At 39.6% G+C, this 16,121-nt stretch overlaps 1 protein-coding gene across 1 annotated transcript in view; it reads left to right on the forward strand.

Annotated features, from left to right (window-relative positions):
- Window positions 1-5,092: 5,092 nt before the first annotated feature.
- Window positions 5,093-16,121, forward strand: part of lzts3b (leucine zipper, putative tumor suppressor family member 3b) — a 12,892-nt gene continuing 1,863 nt past the window's right edge. The window contains exons 1-4 of the mRNA XM_053624928.1: window positions 5,093-5,798; window positions 6,103-6,639; window positions 9,844-10,164; window positions 11,352-11,582. Of these exons, the coding sequence (XP_053480903.1) occupies window positions 5,310-5,798; window positions 6,103-6,639; window positions 9,844-10,164; window positions 11,352-11,582 (1,578 nt within the window). The 5' untranslated portion in view covers window positions 5,093-5,309. The remainder of the gene's footprint in view (window positions 5,799-6,102; window positions 6,640-9,843; window positions 10,165-11,351; window positions 11,583-16,121) is intronic.

Raw genomic sequence — 16,121 nt, forward strand, 5'->3', positions numbered from 1 at the left:
TCTTCTCCCTCAACTGAAATTGTAGGACGTTAACATCGTACAAAATACAGAACTTGGCCTTTTTTTTAAATATATAAATGTAATCCTAGTTAATCAATAAATATAATACTGCAAACCTTAACACAGAGTCTGAATTTAGAATAGTCTGAATTCACCTTTTTGAAATTCAAGTCTTAACATTTCAAGTTTAAATATTTAAGCAGTGGAAATTTCAACACTGCTATGAAAACTCAATTTGTAAACGCTGAAAAGTTCCGAAGTACTCAAAAAGAACAAACAAACCTGGATTTAATTAAAACAACCACAACATTACAGTTCATAATTATGTAAATGAATAGGAAGACTATCACTACTATACTATGATCTGTGAGTAGGTGAGAGTGGGGCACAACCTAACACATTTTGGTTTTCTCTAAGTAATGTAACAAATAGTTAAGTTAGAATAATCGTGTTTTATACAATAAATATATACATCTCTGCCACATGAAAATATTTTGCTCATGGGTGGAATTAGCTTTATAAACTTTCAAGAAAAGTCTGATCAATTAGTGCCAACAAAATTGATGAAATATAATTCTGTGTTTTATATATGTATTGTAAATGTAAATACATTTTGTAATAAAAAAAAAACATTATGCCTATGAACGCGATGGGCTCATTTCAGCATCCATTCATTTCAGTGTAACATACAGTCAAGTTAATCAATTTAGAAACAACGCATATGACCAGGCAAAATAGTGACGGTGCTTTAAAATAAAATTCTGTTTTAGAATAGTAATAAAAGCTACTTTTCACATGAAAATATGGCATTCACTTTTTTTTATCGGTTAAAAACTTTTGCTTTTTCATTTTTTAATACTTGAGTACATATAAAAGTAGATTTTTTTTTTTAACTTTGACTTGAGTAAATTTTTGGATACTTCCACTTTTAATTGAGTAGATCTCGATACATTATCTATACTTTGGCCAAAATGTCAATATCACTGCTCAGTTAAAACACTCAGTTATGTTTAAATAAATTTGAATATGGGCTTACAACATAAAAAATAAAAAAAAAATAAAAAACCTTCATGAAAATCCTAACTAAATACAATACTTGTGAGTGTATAGACACGTGGTAATAAACCTTTGATCTCAGAGTGTTCAGAGTCATGTGATAAAGTAAGTAGCACTAGGGTGTGCTGTGGAGTTAAGCCAACGATGAGAGAGCAGTACCTACTAGTAAAAACAATCTCACTGCCATAATGATATAATGATAGTTCTGTTATATTAGTCACCAATATACTGTATGAAAAATTCCAAATATTACATTGTGGTGGTTTGTACTAATTGTGAAGTTTTAATTGTACATTGTAAACTGATCGGCTCCAATATAGGGAACAACCTAACATGGTTGTAATATGGACTTTATATGTTTTTACATGAGAAGGGTGGGCACATAAACTGTGCAATAAGGTCTATAAACACTAAAAGTAGAACTGTGTTGACCTATTTGTTGTATCGTTAAAACACTGGTCAGGCAATTTTACATTTCTGCCAGTGCACAGGTAATTTATTTCCCATATGTTGGCAAAGATTTAAAATAGAATGATCAATTGATAGCTACTATAGCTACTATCCATGCCAAATTATATATAATACTGAAATAAGACTATGTCAAACACTGGCATGATTTTTTATAACAATGTAGGGCAGCAAATAAAAAGCATGTCTTTAGATGTTTTCTCTTTTCCTTTTTAAATCTTTGGGAAGTAAATTAGCTCTGCACTGGCAGCAATGTAAAATTTCCTGACCAGTGTTTTTAACAATATAACGAACAGGTCAACACAATTCTACTTTTCCTTACAAATATATACACTTTATTGCACAGTTTATGTGCCCACTCCTCTTGTGTAAAAACATAAAAAGTCCTTGTTACATTTTGCCCCATGTAGTTCCCGTGCTCCCCTACTGGAGCTGATCGGTTTACAGTATACAATTTAGACTTCATAATTAGTACAGACCACCACAATGCAATATTTGTAATTTATCATACAGTATATTGGTGACTAATAGAACAGACCTACTTTTAATATGGACAGTGAGATTGTGTTTTAGTAGGTACTGCTCTCTCATCTCATCCTTCCCTAGTTCTACTAAATGTCCCTTGCTTAATCACATGACACTGAACACTCAGAGATCAAAGGTTTATACAGTAAGCATGTGTCTACACTTACAATTTTTCTGTTTAGTTAAGGTTTTCATGAAGTTTGTTCATGTTGTAATCCCGTATTCAAATTTCTTAAAGCATAATTGACTGTTTTAGATGAGTAGTGATATTATGCCATTTTGGCCAAAGTATGATGTATCAAAATCTATTCAATTAAAAAGGGATTCATTTGATATATAGACATTGGCTGTATGAGAGAAGAAGAGACCTTTGTGAATTGAGTACTTTGAAGGTGTAAATAAAAATGCAAGGAATAAAAAGTATGTTCTGTTCTTGGAAATGTAATTAAGTAACAGTACATTCTTTCAATTTAAATTATATTTAAGTAAAGTATAAATACACCAAAATAAGTACTTCGGCTAAGTATACTAATGAAGTACAATTACTCAAAATATTTTCCATGACACCGTAGTTCATAGCATGTTGGGAAACGATGTATGTAAACATGTAGTATTTCAGCAAAATGAGATGATAATTATTATTGTATTAAAACTTTTTTCTTAAGTAGTTGCTTTTTCCTAGTCGGGGCAGCAATGGATATGCAGATCACTTTTCATGCCTAGATAAGGAATAGTAATTAAAACAGACCCTTCTGAAACTGGCCTTTGGAAACATCTCTGGTACTTTAAAATTAACTTCAGTGGAGCTGGTTCTAGATTTATGTGAGTATCAAAGGTTGTTTGATTTACAGTTAAGCCTTCTCAAGCAGTAGCTATAGACCACAATGAACAAATATTGCATTTCATATCTTGGTAATATCTAAGTAGAAATCTACTATGATACAACTAACAAATATTTCACTATCAGGTTATTTTACTGCCTCAACAGCACACCCTGGTGCCGTTATAGCTCCTTTGTGTCACATGACATTGTACGCCCTGAATTTGATGGAGCCCGTTTCCATGGTAACTGCTACGTGTTGATGTCACCAGTGAATTTGTGAATGGAGTCTGATACCTGTTAAGTGACATTGTCTGTGTGTATGCATCAGTCCATACTAGATGTGTAGAAATGCACAAATAAGGCTTTTTATAGTTGAAAATCATTGATAATATAAGCCAAAGCATGTAAACCGTGGTAAAGATTTCATATCAATATGGCTGTCTCCCCCCTGAAATTCTAAAACATTTTTATTTAAATATTGCTTCTGGTTTGCAAAAATATTTGACTAGGCTTGACGGCGTTTCAGATCACGCTGGAGTTCATCTTTTATTCTCAATACCTTGTGCATAGACCTATTTCTCATCAAAACCAGGAGGTCTGTTATAACTTTATCATAACAGGTGTCGAGTGTCTCGGACCCCACTGTTCGTCGTCAATGTTTTACTTCTCTCTAAACTCAACAGTTAATTACCAGAAGGTAGGCTAGATCTCTCCATCGATCGTGCCTTAAGAAGAACGCCAGCTGGATGGTAGCCACCTGGCCGCGGGTGATCTACTACTCACAAGCGCGTCGCCTATCACTGCCTCCAAGGGGCGTTTCCAGCGTGCGACAGAGGGGCGGGGTCGAGGTGGGCGTGTGGCCCAGCTGATACGCGCGTCCGCCGCTTCCATCATCCGATTCAAAGCCAAAGGCGATAATAAGATATTTTTTCATCTCGGTGAGTCTCCGATGTCCATGAATAATTCGCTCTGAACAGTAAGTACGGCGGCACACGAGCATCGCTTGAGACAGAACCGGTAAACCTCACACGGAGAATCACAGCTACGTACCTACGTGTCACGCATAGCCTATCGCTCTCTTCGCGCATCCGTATTTTAATGTCCGGAACGGCATCGCGTGTAGACGAACCGTTGCGATTTTAGTCGCTATTGTTACAGGGACACGCGGGCAAGAAGAAGTGGAGCCTTTACAGTCGCTGAGACTCATTGGAGTGGCAGTGAAGCAGGCTAAGGAGCGCGAGAATGGCACAGAAACGCTCCGAGGAGAAAGAGCCAACGATGCGCCCTTTCTCTCCCATATAATCCTACTGAGGACGGATCCCGACGCGCATTATGTAATGCACATGCAAGCGGCGAAGAGAATAAAGAAACAGAGAGTGTTAAGGGCCAGGTTATCGCTCGTGATGCTCCTGTAAGTGTTTTGAGCTCACCATTGTGAGCACTGCTGTGTATCTGTGTGTGATGGCAACAAAGTGATATCACAGTATCACTAGATCGGACATGGAGGCCTCATTGGTGGAGGATGTAGAAAATCATGTGTGTATGGCGCGTTTCATAATGCACGGATAGTGATGGAAGCACAAGTGAGAGAGAAGCAAATATAAGAGCTATAATACGTAGACACCTTTTCTTGATTTTCAGAAGGATGTGGTGTCTCAGGAGGTGGTGATGTTGATTCAGATGTTAGATAACTCTGGGAGGTAAAAACAGATATGAGTGAAGTGTTTTTAAGAACATTGTGCAAACACATGTCTTCTATTGACTGTGTTTATATGATACTGTAGATGTTATAGGCAATTCTTCATACTTCTTACAGGTCAAAACAGTCAAAAATCATCAGTGTTAGGCTGATTTCTGCAGAAGGACAATGAAGAATATAGCTTGTCAGGAGGAAAAGCAGTGAAACTAAAGTTTTAAGGCCTCACTAACTTTCACAAAACTGGAGTTCCTTGCAGGCCTGGGTAGATTAGTGCTACTCAGCAATCCTAAAAACTGGGTAAACTTTGATATTGTGATACTGAAGAGTCTGTATCTCAGAGCCTGTATGCATACCGGTGTGTGTGTGTGTATGTGTGTGTGTGTGTGCTTTTGAGATTAGAGGTGAGGTGAGAGATGAGGTAATGTGAAGATTCAGGAAGGTATGGGGGGGGGGGGCATGTCTATCACAGTCATGTCTATCACATCTTAATCAGTTGGAACATGTACATACAATATATTTACATCTGTCTAATCTGCCAGGAACTGTCATTCATCAATACAGATCCTACCCTGCAGGGAGCTAAATGCATTTTCTAATCTCTCTCTCTCTCTCTCTCTCTCTCTCTCTCTCTCACACACTGTGTCCAGTGAATGTGCCTGCTAGCTGATGGTACATCCTTCACTACAATGGCCCATGTAAGGGGTTGTGGTGCTGAGTGAGAGGCAGACTTTAACCACCATGGGCAGCGTTGGCAGTGGGGTGGCTGGCGAGCAAGAATTCGCCATGAAGAGTGTTGGCACACGTACCACCCTCCCTCGTGGGCCACCCCTATCACGTAGAGGCCCATCGGATCGCAGTTTCAGTGCTGAGCGTCTCAACCCTCCACCTTCCATTTCTGAATGCACAGGCTCCAGTGATGAAAGGGGGGGTAGCAGCACAACCACAGACCGACCCCAGCTTGCTGGCTGTGAGTCCACCACTGCCTCCTCCAACCTGGAGAGGGTGCCCTCCATCTGTGAACGGCTGGAGAGCAACATTGCTGGCCGCAGGGTGGCACCGCGGCCGTTAGGGGACATGAGTGTAGATGCCCGTAGGAATGTGGTTGTACACACTGCTGAAAAGAGTGGTGACAACATGGCTACCGTGAAAATCAGAGAGGGGAATGCTACAAAGGCAAATGGCCGAGCGCCACCCAAGATTCTGCCCATGTCTGGAAAGTCAGAACAGGTACTTGTGAGCTGAGGAATGTCATTTTCAAAACAAATGGACCACTATAACTATGGAGATATTTTTGGTTGTTATAGATGTTTTCATGAGAAAACAAGAAGAAACAAGGCTAGGCAGGCTTAGTGACCTATCACTTTCTGCCAATAGTTGTTTCACTATTGCAAACCTTTTTAAACCGAACTGGACTGAACAGCCATCTTATAATATTTACTATTTTCAGGCAAAAATATTTACTTTACTGTTGCTGAGTTAATTTCTTGTATTGTGTATTAACCTGTACCACCCTCTTTACACACACTCTCAGAACAATGCCGGATTGGTGCGGCCCTCTGCCTTCAAACCTGTAGTGCCAAAGAGCTTTCACTCCATGCAAAACCTAGTGGCACATGCTGGAGGTGGAGGTGGGGCTGGAGGTCAGTGTGCCAGAGGCACAGGAGGATCTGATGACCCCCAGCCACTTAGTGAGCGAGACAGTCCAGAGAGGGAGCAGGGCAGAGAGGATGGAGGCCAGGGTGTCATGTCTGACTCGGGAAGGAACTCCTTCACCAGCCTGCCCACGTATACAGGCCCTGGTTCCAGCTACGCTCCAGCTCCGGCCCTCGGACCCTTCAGTGCCTCCACCAGCCATATCAACCGATTGGGCACGGACAAACTGGACAAGCCCAACTACCAGAACGGCCTGAGTGCTTCAGACAGTGGCCGTTCATCCTCGGGGAAGAGCTCTTCATCCTATCACAGACTATGTCACCTGGCTGATATGCCAGCTGCTATTCACCCGTCACCCTCCTCGGATGATATAATACAGGACCTGGAGGACCGATTGTGGGAAAAAGAACAAGAGGTGAGTGAAATGACCTGGGGTAGACTTTGGGGGTTACAGTTGGTCTTTTCCAATACTACAATACTGTCCCAAAAGTCTCCATAGATGGGGGAAATGGACACTTTTTTTAGCAAAATGTAACTTTATTTTAATAAAACATCATGTACATGATTGCCCTTTCATTATAAACACAAACGGAGTCGTCTTTCCCATTCATAATGAGCTTGTGTTAAAACATCTGGTGTCCATCGCAACCTTGCGATAGCTTCCGGATTCAGCCATGAGAATATTATATATATACAGTGGGGGAAATAAGTATTAAATGCGTCAACATTTTTTTCAGTAAATATATTTCAAATGAGGCTATTCACATGAAATTTTCAATAGACATCAGTGTTAACTCAAGAAATCCACAAATATAAAGAATTCACAACATTAAATCCATAAATAAAGTTATGTGTAATAAAGTGGAATGACACATCAAAAAAGTATCGAACACACTAAGAAAATGCAGTTCTCCAAGGCAAGGAACCAGCTGAAATCCCTAAGTAATTATACCCCTTATCTGTGCAAATTAATATCAGCTCGGTTATTGAATTGATGGTCTATAAAAAGGCTTTTCCTTACCAAGGTGTCACACAAGAAACATTTCAAAGAGCTCTCCAAAGACCTTCACAACCTTATTGTTGTGAAACATATTGATGGAATCGGATACAGACGTATTTCAAAACTTCTGAATCTTCCAGTAAGCACCATTGGGGCCATTATCTGCAAGTGGAAGCAGCATCACTCCGTCATCAACCGGCCATGCACAGGAGCTAGATTTCTGACCAGGGAGTCAGAAGAATAGTCAGAAGAGGAGCTCAAGAGCCAAGGACCACTCAGAAAGAGCTCCAGAAACACTTGGAGGCAGCAGGTACCATCGTCAAAGAGAAAACAATAGGCAATGCACTCTACTGCTCACCCCGCAAGAATCCATTACTAAAGAAAAGGCATGTCGAAGCTTGTTTAAAGTTTGCTACAACTCATTTGGACAAGCCTGTGAAATACTGGGATAGTGTAGTCTGGTCAGACCAGAGCAAAATTTTACTTTTTGGCTGTCATACTACACACCATGTTCGGAGAAGAAATGGCACTGCACATCACCCTAACCCTATAACCCTAAACACTATACCAACAGTGAAGTTTGGAGGTGGAAGCATCATGGTGTGGGGCTGTTTTTCATCACATGGTACTGGCAGACTCCATATAATTGAAGGAATGATGAATGGAGCCCTTTACTGGTAGATTATTGAGAAGAATCTGCTGCCATCCACCAGGATGATGAAGATGAGACGTGGGTGGACCTTCCAGCAGGACAACGATCCAAAGCATACAGCAAAGGAAACTCTCAACTGGTTTCAGAGAAGAAAATTCAAGGTGTTAGAATGGCCCAGTCAATCACCTGACTTCAATCCAATTGAACAAGATTTAAAGACAGTAAGTTTATAAGAATGGGCCAAAATCACACCTGAATACCGCGGCAGATTCATTTCTTCATACAAGAAGCGTCTTGAAGCTGTCATTACAAACAAAGGCTTCTCCACTAAGTATTAAATACATTTCAGTTAGTGTGTTCAATACTTTTTTCCCATGTCATTCCACTTTATTACACAGAACTTCATTTATGGACTTTAATGTTTGGATTTCTTCAAAACAATATAATAGCAAAGTCTGGTGAAAATTTCATGTGAATAGCCTCATTGGAAATATATTTACTGATTTTTTTTTTTGACATGTTCAATACTTATTTCCCCCACTGTATATATAAAGTAAGTATGAAGAATTTTGGAAGATATTTTGCTAACAAGTGCAAATTTTACACTATGTTTGGAGACTTTTGGACACCCTGTAATTTGACATGGTTGAAAAAGTGATACTACACATAAAGCTGTCTATATAACAGATTATTTCCCCAAACTTCTGTTTTTATTCTTAAAATTACACACAACTGGTTTTAAAAGAGCTCTGTCAAACCTCAGAGAGAACACACACATATCAGATAAGATATTATTATTATTATGCCATCTTTTCAAATTGTTTTTGGTCATCAAATCCTGATAGTAAAGAATTACATTAAAACAAGTATAAAGACTCAAGTGATTGTCATGTGATCGTATCAGCTGATTACATACATTTTTACTTTAACATTTTAAAATAAGCCATTCATATTTCATTCTTTTGGTTTTTATTACATTTCTTTCAGCATTCTGTGTACAGCTGAGGAATAGTGGTGTTATTTGCAACTTGCTAAAACATGACAATTTTTAGAAGTCAATTAAAACCCTAATTTTCAACCATTTTGATGAGTATTATATCCTTGGTCTGGTAAACTGTCATGGGATCAGTGATGTCTTTCCAGTGCTTACTTGGTTTCTCATAAATAGTGCCTTTTTCAAAAGCATTCATGAGTGTTCCCCGTGTTTTGCAGCATACATTTGGCATGCTTTCTTGCTGGTTATACAAATTTAAGCAAACTTGCCTTTGCATATTTTGCAAACAACCACTGTTTGTGGTGCACTTATTGTGTAAAATCCAGCAGTTCCCGTTAAAATTGTCATATCGCCCAGCCATAGTTGAAATTTCAGGAAGGTATAACACAATTTGTACATTTTCTTCACATCAGTTGGAATTTGTTGAAAAGTATCCATCATTCCCAAACTAAATCACACCATAAGATCAGATTTAGTCTACATCTAATGTCAGGTTTAGGCTTTCCAGGTTGAAAAAGCACCTCAGAGAGGGAGTGAACAGTTCAAATATTCACATGCCAAAACATAAATGTCACAATGGGCCTACCGTCTCTAATGAAATTAGCTAGTAGTGTCAAGGGTAAGGGGATTGGTGGGAGGTTCATCTGTACTGCTGCAATGAGATAGACACATTGGAGAACACGTTTGGCTGCAGCATTGCAAAAAGTTGTTCTGAGCCATTCTCATCAGCACTTCTGAAGTTCACTTCTGAGCCAGCCTTAATACATATATTAACTGTTTTGAGCCTAACCCAAGCCCAACAAATGTTTCAGAAATGATGTCCAAACCCAATTATACATGACCTGAATAGCCAGGTCCTGTGGGATTTAGACAATCAATTCAAGTCATCTTTCACTGGAAAAAAACTCCAATAATTACATGATCATACTGATAGGATGTTGTTTGATCACGCAACTACTGGATTTCCACTAAGGTTCTTCACATGCGTCGCAACCTGGACCAGAGTGAAGCAGCAATCATGCAGGTGTTCGAAGAGAAACAGCGGGTGTGGGAGCGAGAGATGGAGGAGCTGAGACAGAACTATGCTGGAAGGTTGCAGCAGGTGACCCGGCGGGCACAACGTTCCCAGCAGGCACTGCAGGCCCAGATCAGCCGACTGCAGCAGGACAAGAGCCGGCTCCAGGAGGAAATCAATGCCCTGCTGGCTCAGCGTGAAGAACTGGAGAGAAAGTGCCTGGACTACCGCAAGGAGCAGGCTGAAATCTTGCCCCGCCTGGAGGAAACCAAGTGGGAGGTAAGCAGCTATATGTAATGAAAAATTTAGGACATGGATAGGCAGTGTGATAACTATTCAAGTCCTTTAAGTTTATTATTACCTCTACCACTGGTGTACACATATTTTTAGTAAGGTCCAAACTCTTTAGAGATGGTTTTGTAACCTTTTCCAGCATCAAAAACTCTTTTTCTTAGGTCTTCAGAAATCTCCTTTGTTCATGCCATGGTACACTTCCACAAACATGTGTTGTGAAGATCAGACTTGATTATATATCCCTGTTCTTTAAATAAAACAGGGTGCTCCCTCACACTTGATTGTGACCCCACTGATTGAAAACACCTGAGTCTAATTTCAACTTCAAATTAACTGCTAATCCTAGAGGTTCACATACTTTTCCCACTCACAGATATGTAATATTGGATCATTTTCCAAGTATAATATTTTTGTCTCGTTTGTTCAATTGGGTTCTCTTTATCTTCTAGGACTTTTGTGAAAATCTGATGTTGTTTTAGGTCATATTTATCCAGAAATATAGGACATTCTAAAGGGTTCACAAACAATCAAGCACCACTGTATATAGTACAGTGAACTACAACACTATTGCCATTATAAATGGCATACCTATAATCAAAAATGTCTTCTCTGTAGAGAATGACAGCATTGAGCCTTTTCCTGTAATATCTAACAAGGTTGTAAAATATTTATAGAGGGATCTTGGGCCACTCCTCCATGCAAAACATTCCAGCACTTTTATTCTTATGTCCTCTCATATCACGTTTGTGCATGTGGATTCCCCTTCTTCAGACAAGTTTTCAAATGGGATTAATTGCAATTCCAATTTTAGTTCCCTCACCCTTGGTGAAGTTCACTGTACAATTCTGAAACACTGACCTTGGAAGAGAAATTTTCAAGGAAGACAATTTGTTTATTTTATATAATCTTTAAGCGTGTCAATAATTTTGCTACATATATGTTTTAAGAAAAAATCATATTATTTTCTATTATATTATAAGGTGATACAATAATTTTATTATAGAAAACCTACCTACATATCTTTTCTCCAGTTGTTTGAGTGGGAATTTTACACTGTGTGTAAATTAAATTTTAGAGTCAGTTTTGCCTATTCTCTTAAAGGGTGCCAAAAATTCTGGTGATAACTATTCATTGTCCTTGGCAGTAACTATGTGCTGTTTTGTGTTGGGCAGGTTTGTCAGAAAGTGGGAGAGATATCTCTGTTGAAGCAGCAGTTAAGGGACAGTCAGCATGAGGTGACCCAGAGAGCAGGAGAAATGGTAGCACTAAGGGGTCAACTTAAAGAGCTCAATGCACAGCTGAAGGAGAGAGAGGACGCTATGCTCGGCCTGAAGGATTCCTACAGCAGCAAAAGCCGCGAGTTGGAGAGATGTGAGGGAGAACTGAAGAAGACGCTGACAGAGGTAAATACGTACTTATAAACATACATGCACACATGAAGAAACATGAGACTCCCTCACAATTTTTTTTTCAACAGTGCAGAAAGCATTGTTATACAGTACTAAAGAGGATACTTCTCTACACATATCAGCTTAGTGATTTAGTGATTAGTCACTGTTCATGTGTGTATGAAGCAATCAAATGAGTTTCACATTTTTTCTGTTATCACCAGCTTCTGGAATCAGTGCTCCTCTGCTCTTGTAGAACACCAGTGTGTATGCACAACCACAATTCCGAAAATGTTGGGACAGTATGGAAATACTAATAAAAACAAAGAGGAGTGATTTGTAAACGTACTTTGACTTGTATTTAAACAAAACGTATAAGGATAAGGTATTTGATGTTTTACATAATCAGCGGCATAGTTTTTTGAAGGTAAACGTTTATTTTGAAATTGATGGCTGCAACATGTTCCAAAACAAGGGGACAGGAGAAATTTAGGACTAATAACGATGTGACAAGTTGAAATAAGAAGGTGATGTGAAACAGGTGAGGGAATCGTCTAATCATAGTATATAAGGAGCCTCCAAAAAAGGCCTAGTCCTTCAAGAGCAAGGATGGGTCGAGGCTCGCCAATCTGCCAACCGATGTGTCAGCGAATAATCCAACTCTTTGAGAACAACATTGCCCAAAGACAAATCCATGCGATTTTGGGCATTTCACCTTCTACAGTGCACAACATAATTAAAAGAATCCGGTCAAATCTCGGTGCGTAAAAGGCAAGACTGAAAACCACTTCTGAATGCGCATGATCTCCGATCCCTCAGAGTGTCACTGTCTTATAAACCATCATGGGCCCGGGAATACTTTGGTAAACCTTTGTCAGTCAACACCATTCGCCGCTGCATCCACAGACGCAAGTTAAGGCTTTACTATGCAAAGCAGAAGCCATACATCAACACTGTCCAGAAGCGCCGCCCACATCTCTGGGCTCGGTCTTATCTGAGATGGACAGTATCACAGTGAAATCGTGTTTTGTGGTCCGTCGAGTCAACATTTCAAATAGTTTTTGGACAAAATAGCCGTTGTGTTATCCGGGCCAAAGAGGAAAAGGACCATCCACGCTATTATCAGCATCAGGTCCAAAAGCCAGCAGCTGTCATGGTATGGGGGTGTGTCAGTGCCCATGGCATGGGTAACTTGCACATCTGTGAATCCATCATTAATGCAGAAATATATGTACACATTTTGGAACAACATATGCTGCCATCCAGAGCAGGACAATGCCAAACCACATTCTGTCCAGATGACAAGTACAGTCAAACCTTGTATTGCGAGTAACTTGGTTTGCGAGTGTTTTGCAAGATGAGCAAAAATTAAATTTTGACTTGATATACGAGCGAGGTCTTGCAATATGAGTACCTGTAGTACGTATACTGCTTTGTTTGCCGAGTGTCACGTGATCATTACTGAGCCGATGGTTCTTCTCTCACATGCTCTGTCTCAGTCAGCGTGCCTCACTTGTATAGTCAACATCTGTGTGAGCGTATACTGTTTACTATAGTGTTGTAACTCTTGTGACTGTGTAGTAACTGTACTGCGACAGTGGCCCCCATGAAGAAAAAATTTGAAAAGGAAGGCGATAAGAAAAAGGAAATGATTACGGTGGAAGTTAAGAAGGAAATCATCGAGAAGCACAAATGAGGTATGTGAGTAGCTGAGTTGCGAGTAGTCAGTTGTCGATGAAATTGTGTCCTTGGGGAAGACCATGGGACTGGAGGTGAATGAAGACGACATTCAAGAGCTGGTGGAGGAACATTGCCAGGAGCTGACCACCGACGAACTGATGGATCTGCATCACGAGCAACAGCAAGAGGTTATGGAGGAGGTCTCATCTGAGGAGGAGGAGAGAAAAAGACGGAGAAATACCTCACTTCAAATGAGATTAGGGAGGTGTGTAAAATGTGGGAAACAGTGCATAATTTTGTAGAAAAGCACGACCCGAGTAAGACTGTAGCAGTGCGAGCGATGAATCTGTTTAATGACAATGCAATGTCACATTTCCGCGAAATCCTTAAAAGGAGGCAAAAGCAAGTATCACTGGATAGGTTCGTGTTAACGTCGTACAAAAAGAAAAAGATTCCGGCGAGCCAACAGATAGCAGTGATTCCATTAGAAACAGTGAAAGTCGTCCTACACAATAATTAATAAATTCGATTACTTTATATTAAATTTAAATAATAAAAATATAAAAGGGTATTTTGTGTTAATCATTATTATGTATATGATTATTTTTGGGTTTTGGAACGAATCATCTGAGTTTCCATTATTTCTTATGGGGAAATTCACTTTGATATACGAGTGCTTTGTATTACGAGCACGTTTCCGGAATGAATTATGCTCGCAATCCAAGGTTTGACTGTACATGGTTGCGTAAGCAGAGAGTGCGGGTGGTAGCATGGCCTGCCTGCAGTCCTGACCTGTCTCCGATTGAGAATGTGTGGTGCATTATGAAGTGCAAAATAAGGCAATGAAGGCGCAGATGAAGAAATGCATAATGGATGAACGGGGGAAAATTCCAGCTTAACCAACTGATATCTTTAGTGCCCAAACACTAAACAAGTGCCCAAACAAAATAAGTGTTATTAAAAGAAAAGATGACATTACACAGTGGTAAACAGTCGACTGTCCCACCTTTTTTGGTGTGTTGCAGTCATCCGATTTGAAATGAGAGTGGATTTTCAAAAATAAATTAAATTCACAAAGTAAAACATCACATAATGTGTTCATGATGTGTTTTAAATATAGTACAGGGTGAATTTAATTTAAAATGACTCTTTGTGTTTGTTTTTTTGCATTTTCCAAACTGTCCCAACTTTTTCAGAATTGGGGCTGTATGTGTGTCTATGCACTGGTTGATGTAGTGTCCCTTAGTGTCTTAGTGTCCCTAAGAGGAATTCCATGGACTGAATTACGCAGAACTTTCTGCATAATTGGTTTGTCATGCAATGTTTTAAAGAGTAATCACACAGTGAAATGTTTTTTAGTTAAAAACTGAAATTAATTGCTTTTGTAAGTATAAATCAAGTGAGTTGTGCTAAATATTATAATACATCCATCTATACTGTTAAAATATTTGTAGTACCACCTCTGTAGACATTTAAATTTACATTTATTCATTTAGCAGACGCTTTTATCCAAATGATGAAATACCAGCAAAGCGATATATCAAGCGGACAACAATACAAGTGGCGCTACCATACAAGATGTGAGAGCCATTGCAGACTTTTTTTAATGGGGGGCTAGCTTAGGAGTTAGTTAAGTGTTCACGGAAGAGGTGGGTTCCGGAGAGGCATCACGAGAGAGGAGTAACATTTGTTTTGTAGTGATTTGCTGTAGAGCCCATTTGGTTCAGCCAAAAAACTGAGATGTGTCGCATTATGCAAATCAGTCAAACAATGTTACTGCTCTTTGGTGATGCCTCTCTTCATGCTGCACTATATACATTTTGGGATAAATTATTACAATAAATGTGCCATATGTATGCAACAATGATTTTACAAAATTGTGTCTTTGCAATCTCATACCCTGGAATCTTGATGACAGATGAATAACATTACCTAATATCTGCATCTGAAAGACTTCGCTGTTCCCATGGTGACCAGTTTGTACAACTACAAGCACATGTGTAGAGTAATGAGCAGTGGAAAATCTGAATTTGTGGCATTATAAATACTAAGGTATAAAAAGTGGGTGCACGGTGGCTTAGTGGTTAGCACGTTCTCTTCACACCTCCAGGGTGCGGAGTTTGCATGTTCTCCCCGTGCTGCAGGGATTTCCTCCGGGTACTCCTGTTTCCTTCCCCAGTACAAAGACATGCATGGTAGGCTGATCGGCATGTCCAAAAGTGTCCGTAGTGGGTGAATGGGTGTGTGAATGTGTATGTGAGTGTGCCCTGCGATGTATTGGCACCCCGTCCAGGGTATACCCTGCCTTGTGCCCCATGCTCCCTGCGATAGGCTCCAGGTTCCCTGCGACCCAGTAGGATAAACGGTATAGAAAATGGATGGATGGATGGAAGGTATAAAAAGGCATGACAAGAACATTTTCATATAATCAAGGTAATGCTAATAGTATTACACCCATCCATATCAGTATTTTATACAAAAAGATGTAGCTATCTATGCTATTACTGTATTAGCATTTAATCTTTTTAAATTTAACATTTAATAGACAATGTAATACATTTACCTTAGCTAAGGACAACACATGGTTTGTACCATTCACTGACTACAAGCCTCTATTCCAATGTTCCACATAAATCTCCCTCAGCCAGAAGCTCAAACTGATAAAGCTCTGAGCTGACTGTTTGCTCATCAACGTCATTGTTATTGTTGTAGAAGGCCAGTTCTGGTGGAGAGAAATCTTCCACTTCAAATAACTGCTCCATCACGAAACTACTCTGTGACGCATGGCTATGTTTTATTTGTGTGATTGCTAGACAATACCTCCCTGCAATATACTCCACCTCCGCACACACACTTGCAACCCATAAAGTGCAT

The sequence above is a fragment of the Ictalurus furcatus genome, chromosome 5 (assembly GCF_023375685.1).
Source record: "Ictalurus furcatus strain D&B chromosome 5, Billie_1.0, whole genome shotgun sequence".
Classification (NCBI taxonomy): Eukaryota; Metazoa; Chordata; class Actinopteri; order Siluriformes; family Ictaluridae; genus Ictalurus; species Ictalurus furcatus.